The sequence below is a fragment of the Alligator sinensis genome, unplaced genomic scaffold, assembly GCF_000455745.1.
Source record: "Alligator sinensis unplaced genomic scaffold, ASM45574v1 scaffold516_1, whole genome shotgun sequence".
Lineage (NCBI taxonomy): Eukaryota > Metazoa > Chordata > Crocodylia > Alligatoridae > Alligator > Alligator sinensis.
The window spans coordinates 2,912,077-2,919,510 of NW_005841957.1; the positions used below are offsets into that span (position 1 = coordinate 2,912,077).

General features: G+C 45.0%; 1 protein-coding gene across 1 annotated transcript in view; it reads left to right on the forward strand.

Annotated features, from left to right (window-relative positions):
• DLC1 (DLC1 Rho GTPase activating protein) overlaps positions 1–7,434 on the forward strand; it is a 407,289-nt gene that overhangs the window by 365,944 nt on the left and 33,911 nt on the right. The window contains exon 5 of the mRNA XM_025200150.1: positions 5,550–5,621. Within this exon, the coding sequence (XP_025055935.1) occupies positions 5,550–5,621 (72 nt within the window). The remainder of the gene's footprint in view (positions 1–5,549; positions 5,622–7,434) is intronic.

Sequence of the window (7,434 nt, forward strand, 5' to 3'; positions counted from 1 at the left end):
GCCAGCCCCAGGCTACACGGGGAAACACATGCAGCCTGAAGGTGGCTGGGGACTGTTGTGTTTTGAGCAGTCCCCAGCTAGCTCCGGGCTGCACATGCAGACCTTCCTGTGCAGCCATGGGGCTGGCTGGGAACTGCCTGAGGCAGGGGCAGGTCCTAGCTTTGTACTCTGATTGGGTGACTGAGGCATGGGCCTTGGAAAGAGCTGCAGGGGTGGGGTAGGTCCCAGGCCCCTGCCCTGATCTGCCGGTGGGGCAGCTAGCAGACACCTAGCTACTAGCTGCCCCACTGATGGGTCGGGGCATGAAGCTGGGACCTGCCCCTCCCCTGCATCTCTTTCCAAGCCCTGTGTCCCTGATCAGAAGACAGGGCCAGGAGCTCCTTGCTGCCAGGGCAGGGGGACATTGTCTCCTACCCCCCCAACCCAGCAGCAGGCAGCCCCCCCAGGGCTAGGAGATAGCTGTCTCCTGGCCTAGTGCTTCCTGCCAGTCTGTGGGCTAGCACCCAGGGAGAGCCTGGAGCTCCCCTCGGTGGTAGCAGGGGCAATTGCAGAGGGGCAGGAACCAGTGCAAATCTGCTCCCCAATTTCCGTATGTGTACATGCCTGCCCGAAAGCATTTACACCAGATTAGTTTACTACACCAGTGTAAATTTAGGTCAGAGTAAATGCACGTGTCGACACATCCCTTGGATCAGGAAGCTAGCATCTCCTCTTCCCTGTCTTCAGAAACCATTACGCAGCTCATCTCACAATGGAGGCATTGTGAATTGTAATGAGTGAATTGGGCACCTGGGGACGTTTGTATACATGCTCGCACCACAGCACCAAGCACTTTTAAAAGCGCCTAGCGCTGTGTTGCACATAGTTGTATAAGTGGTAAAATGCGTGTCAGCACTGAAAAAACAGTGGCTCGCTTTTGAACCAAAATACCTCAAAGGTGTTTTAGTTCAGAAGTGCGCTGCCGCCATTTTCTGCACGCTAATATGCATGTCGCTGCTTATACAACTGCATGCAACACAGCACAGTGCGCATTAGCTCACATGCAGAGCAGACTCAATTAATCAAGTCCGCTCTGACCCGCTGGATCTCTGGGGTGTTGCAGGACGAAAAGGTGTGTGTATAAATGCCCTAAGTTTCTGAAGGGTTGGAAATTAAGACACTTTCCCTATGCTCAACTTTCCTCATTGGCTACCTCCAGATGCCACTGGGCTTCCCGTTGGCACCTTTTGAAGGTACATATGCTCCCTATCATCTGTGTGGAGCATGTAGGCACCTCCACCTGAATTGGTACTGGATGTTCCCAAATTCTTTCCACAGGCTGTCTGGGGATGCTAGGCACCTAATTTGGTCTAAATGAATTACTTCCCTGAGCAAGGAATCTAGTATTTAAGTACAGCAGTGACTAAGTGTAGGTGTTTAAGGGACCAAAACTAGATTCACACTGCTTCCCAGGTATTACAGAAGGCTTTGAGATGGAGATTGGGGTAGTGCAGTATCTGCATGTAAATGAATGCTGACATTAAACAAATCACACCCCTCCTGAAACATTAGAGCTCACTCGATCAATCAACCCACTGGTTCTTAAATCACTACTCCACTGCTGTTGTGAGGAAAACAAAAATAATGGGGAAGGAGGGGAGGACAAAAAAAATCTGTCCCAAGAAATACTGTGATGCAAATGATTATTTTAACCATTGGATTTTAAACATCTCTGAGAATTTATTGAAACTTATTAATTGAATATTTCTTGCATTTGAATCTCCATAAATGTCTTTTTTACTTGTATTTTATGCCTTTAGCAAAATCAGAGACCAAGAATACATTTGGGTGGGATTTCTCTCTGCTTTCTTTTATGTTCTTCTAGAGTCTGCCTAAATTAAAATCCAGCATTGAATACAACCCCAGGTTTCTTAGGACTTACAACTGGAATTGAAGAAAAAACATAATGAATAGCTGGGTGGGTATGGCTGTACGTGCTTGTTCTCATGTTGTCCCTTAATCCAAAGGTGAAGCAAATGCAAGTTGCACAAATGCTTGCCTCTACTTCAGTGAGGGGATTTCTGGCTATTTATTTATCTTGCATGTTGTGCTTTGGCTCTCCTTGACATCTTGATTTGGATGCATATCTTAGAGCAGCAGTAGACTGCGTCTAGCAAACAGAAAGCTTTTTTTTTAACCCTGCAGTAACTCTGGAAGCTCATCGTACATGAAATCATTTGGCATTTTGGCTACCACGCCATTTGAGTTTGTGGTGTACATGCATTTGTGGGGATGTTGTCTAAAGTGTGCCACAGTTACAAGATATACCCTATTAAATGTGGCATTGTTTTAAGTCCACTGCTAGCAGTTCTATATGCAGTATTTTGTATTAAACTTAAGGCATGTGCTCAATGAAATAAATGGGAATGGTATAGGGTCAAAGTAGGTGGCAACATTGTCTAATTGGTTGTATCTAATTAAGCCTTTTTGTTCTGGTCCATCAAGAAGACTGAATGTAGTTGAGGCTGGATAAACATTAAGAATTTCTGATCTGCTCGCCACCTGTTTGATCAAGTAAAATGTTAAAGAGCTAGCACATTACATGTATTAACAGAGCTTTTGAGCACTGTACAACTTCAGGAAGAGGAAAGTTATTTTCCTCTTGTAAGTAAGCTGCTAATTCTTACTTCTGTATTAATTAGTATTGTTAAAAGCTAAAGCAAGGACAGTACTGTTCTTTATGTCCCTGGATCTGCAGTAATCACAACTAAAGCTTTAAAAAGGAAAATAACTTATCTTTGTATGTTATCTTCAACATCAAAGCAAGTGACTTTTAACATTTTTTTTCCACTTGCCTAATTTAATCAGTATGAGGTGAATCCCTTGGTAAAATGGACCAATGATAAGAAAAAATGCCACAGTAAATGGCCACTATGCTACATTTTAAAGTTTGATTACTGTGGATAACTAGATTTGGTTTCTATTTCTTTGGCTGTTTTGCCAACAAGCTGAAACAGTTTGTTATGAACATGTATGTGTGCTATCAATACTATTTCTTTAGTTTTGGGAATGAACTATTACTTCACTTCTATGTCAAATATAAGCAGAATGCTTAACTATTTTCACGACTTTATTTTCTTCTCAAAGTGATATATAATATAGCAGCTGCCCATTGAAATTCAAATCTAGCTCAATACAGTTTTGGTTTACACCATAACTGCTCTTCTATAGCTGCACTTAATAATCATTATGTTTTGGTTTGTGACCTAATGAAATATCAATTTCTGCATTTCTTATGGGGTAAAAACACAAACTAATTAGATAATATTATATTTCCAAGAAAACGGCATGTAATCATTGGATACATTTCTTTTCTCCCAAGTGCGATGTATGTGCATGATTGGGAATTCTTTAATTTTGCCAGTGGCAGGTAAGCAAAAATTGTTTGGAGAGAATATTGCATACGTAAGCCATGTAATTTGTAGGTGCCCTGTGGACCTCCAGTGCTGCTCACTTCTGACTGGGTAGTAAATACAAGCTTGAGTGAGCTGTAACACAATGTTTCAGTTGTTCATAGGCTTGGTGTCTATCAGTACTATCTACATGTTGTTAAAGCACAGGGTATTACAAGCTTTATTAGGTATTTCTGTCAAGAGAAAACAGTTGTGCCAAGAGATTACATGATTTATTGAATGAATACTGTTCACTTCAATTGCAGCACCAGTTTATCTGGGTAGACTAGTCTATTATAGCAGCAGCTGTCATGTATAGTTATAATATTGTAATACTGAGCATTTTGTAACTGAGATGAGCATTACTTAAGTTCCAATATCAATAATGTGTGGGTCACAAAAGAAAAAAGAAATCAAACTTGAAACAACAAAGCCTAGAAAATACGAGCTTGCTATTTCATCAGCAGGGCTCCTGGTATTCCCTGATAAAAAAAAATCACAACTTCTCTGATAAAAACCCCAAAATCCATGATTAAAATAAAACATCACTGTATATAACAATTGAGCACAATGTTTTATTGATATATATATATATATCATTTTAAAGCACTTTGGAAGTCTACCAGTGCCTCAGTCATGGTAGTAAAATAAATTCTAAGTACCTATAAATTTTGGTATTTGATTTTGAGTTTTTTACCATGGAAAATCAGAGCTCCCCTTACCCCCTTAGCTCACCAGGATGCAGGTCCAGGCCTCTTACTCCCCAACCACAGCCCCCTGGGCACTGCTGGTGCCCCTCACTCCCTACCCACATCCCCATACCCCCACAGCCCTGCTGGAGGGGGCCGCCGGCTACCAGGGCTACAGGGCCAGGCACCCAGGTCCACAGCCCTATGCCCCCCACAGCACTGCCCAGACCCTGGCTGCCACCCATAGGAGGTGGTGGCTGCTGCAGCCTGAGCGTGGAGCCCGGCTCTCCCTCCCCCACGGGCAGCAAGGCCAGAGCAGAGCCCGTGGGGGGGTAAATGTGGGCTGCCTGCTGTGGGCTCAGGCAGAAAAGAGGGGCCGGCTCCCCACCTCTGCGCATGCTCCTAGGGGCATGTGCCCTCCAGATCTGGGCACAGGGCTGGGGTGGGCTGGCCACTGCGGGTTTGGGCTCCCTGCCCTGGTGCCCTCCCCAGGGCCTCCTGAGCCTGGCAGGCGGGACCCAATGTGGCAGGGCAGACTGGGGCCGGGTGGGGAAGCTCATTGCAGCCACTGTGCTGGCAACGTGCCCACTGCACACCTCAGAGCAGTCAGGGCACCCAGCACAGAGTTGTGCCCCTCGCTGCTCCAGGGTGGACAGGGGGCACTTCGCCTGGTCAGGGCAGGGCTCGCAGCAGCTGCAACAAGCTTCCCTGCCTGGCCTCTCGCCACCTTGCTGCACTGGGTCCCACTCGCTGGGCTGTGCAGACCCGGGGGAAGGCAGCAGAGTGCAGAGCCCTAGCCCTCAGTGGGCAGCCTGCACCCACCCCACACAGATCTGGGGGGCACATGCCCCCCTGTCTCCTCAGGATGCATGTAGCAGTAGGCAGCCAGCCCCACCTCCCAGACAAGCCACCCGCAGCCCTGTCCTGCTCCTCTCTGGGGCCCTGCAGCAGCCCCAAGCCCCATACACCGCCTAGCCGGATGGCAGCCCCAGCCCTGCCCTACCCAACTCCCTCCCTCCCTATGGGGACCTCAATTTCCTATCCCCCACCTTCCCACTTACCTGTAGGAGCTGCTCTCCAGGCTGCCTGGTGGCCATGTGCATGTACATGCACCTTGCCTGACCGCCCCCCTCCCACTGCCCCCAGCCCCTTGCAGGCTGAAACTCTGCCAGCCTACAGAGAGCTCTTTGCACAAGAGCAAAATCTGCATGTTTCTCCGTTAAAATGAAACATCCGCCCTTTTCTCAGGTAAAAGGGGTGGGCTGGTTCATTTTTCCATGGGAAACAGAAACCCTAATCCCTGTTCATCAGGTATATTGCTGCATATTTGCATGCCCGTTTTGTAACCATAATGGAAAAAAAGGTACAGAAGAACCTTTTTCTTTGCAACTCACTGATCGGAGGGTGCTTTGCTTCTCTTCTCTTACAGAAATAGAGGCCAAGGAAGCGTGTGATTGGCTGCGGGCAGCAGGATTCCCACAGTATGCCCAGCTTTATGAAGGTATGTGGCACATTTGCAGAAGCTAACTTTTCTGCCATTGAATGGCTGAATGATTGATTTTCTTATTTATTTACCTGAGTTTTATTATTTAGGCAGTACAAGCATTTCTCAGAAGCAATATTAACCTTTGAACTCCAGCATGATGAAATGTTTTCAGAATTTTTAGGGATTGGATGGTTTCAATGACCCATTACATATGCATGCATACAAGTTGATTAATGTATACCAAAACCTACAAAGATGCTCAAATACCATGGTGATTTTTAAATTGTTGCCAACCATAACTCTTGGGGCAGTGCAGGAGCTCCCAGTTTTTTTCAAGGCTTCAGCTTTATGTTAATAACATTCCTATGTGTCATCTCATAGCATCCATATGCCAAAATAATTATAGGAAGGTATACAATTTGCTCTAATGCAGTTAGGAATTAGCAAACTGGCAGCAGACCGAGAACCAGAAACACTGATCCCTTGTCCTAGATCTGATGTTGGTTTAGTGACATATGTCAATTGTCTCTGTTTCCCCAGCTATTAAATAGATTAATAATAATACCTGTCTCAAAGGATACTGTGAGGACTAGTGAATGATCCTAGCCAAATTAAGCATCACTTAGAAGATAAATTGCATTTTCATATGTCAACAACATTTCTTGTGTTTCACAGAAGATTCACTCAAGACAAGGAGATGTTTCTATGCCTGCCCTTCATGGGTGAGAAGCTTTTAAGAGCCAAGTATGACTGTAGATCCATCAACTTCTGTTACCCACCTCCATGGAGGTTGTACCATGGCCTAGCCTACCACTGCCAGTGCGGTTCCTCTGCCCACTTCTTTAGGAGAGGCTTTCTAGTGGAACCACAGGAAGCAGAGGAGGTACAGGGAACCCCTATGTCGGTGACCTGTGCACTCGTGGATGGCCCTTGCCTCCCAGGATTGAGACAGACTTAGACCTGTACTCATTGTGCAAGTCTGAGAGTGAGAATGCCTCAGTCTTCCACACACGTATGAAGTAATTTGAAGAGAACTCCTATCATAGGAGGCCTTTAATGCCCAAGGTTCCCAATGTCAGCATTTGAGTGAGAGAGATTATTCTGTGTTTCAGTTTTTACAAAGTCCATATTCCAGCAAAACTCTGTTGATTTTAATTGCCGATTTGGCCTCATATTTTTAATCTAATGAGGCTGATTTTGATGAATAGAAAAAAGTCTTGTTTTTTAAACAGTGATGCAGTAATGTCCTTTGTTTTGTTTGGGTTTTTTGGTTCATAAAAGTGACTTGCATTATAGTGAAATTATGAAGTGCTGTCATACCTACCATTTCCTCTTCATAAAACAAAACCCCCAGCTGTTAGTTTTAATGCTGCATATAGGCAGTCCATTATTTATAGTGAATAATTGTTGGAAATTGCAGCCAGTGCTATGCAGGACCTCTTGAAAAATGATCTACTTGGGCTTTAATTTGCAGCTGCATTGGCAATGTGAGAAGATAATAGCTCTTGCAAAGGCAGCACTTGGCAATTCTTTTGTGTGCCTGTTTAGAAATTAAATTTCCTTTTATTATGTCTCTCACTCAGTAGTGACTACTGAGCCAAGAGCACACTTTCTTGGGGAAGGGGGAGGTGGATTGGGGATCATAGTACCATTTGTTGTCAAAATCCCATGGGCAAAGTTGTACACTTGGAAAAGTGTTGATTCTTCAGCACTTGAGTGCTTTGGGGCTTTATGCTTTACTGATGCATAAAATCTCTAGGAAATTGTCTGCACTCAGAAAAAAATCCTTGCTTGTGATTTTCAGTCTGTTTGCAGTTGTTTTCCCTAC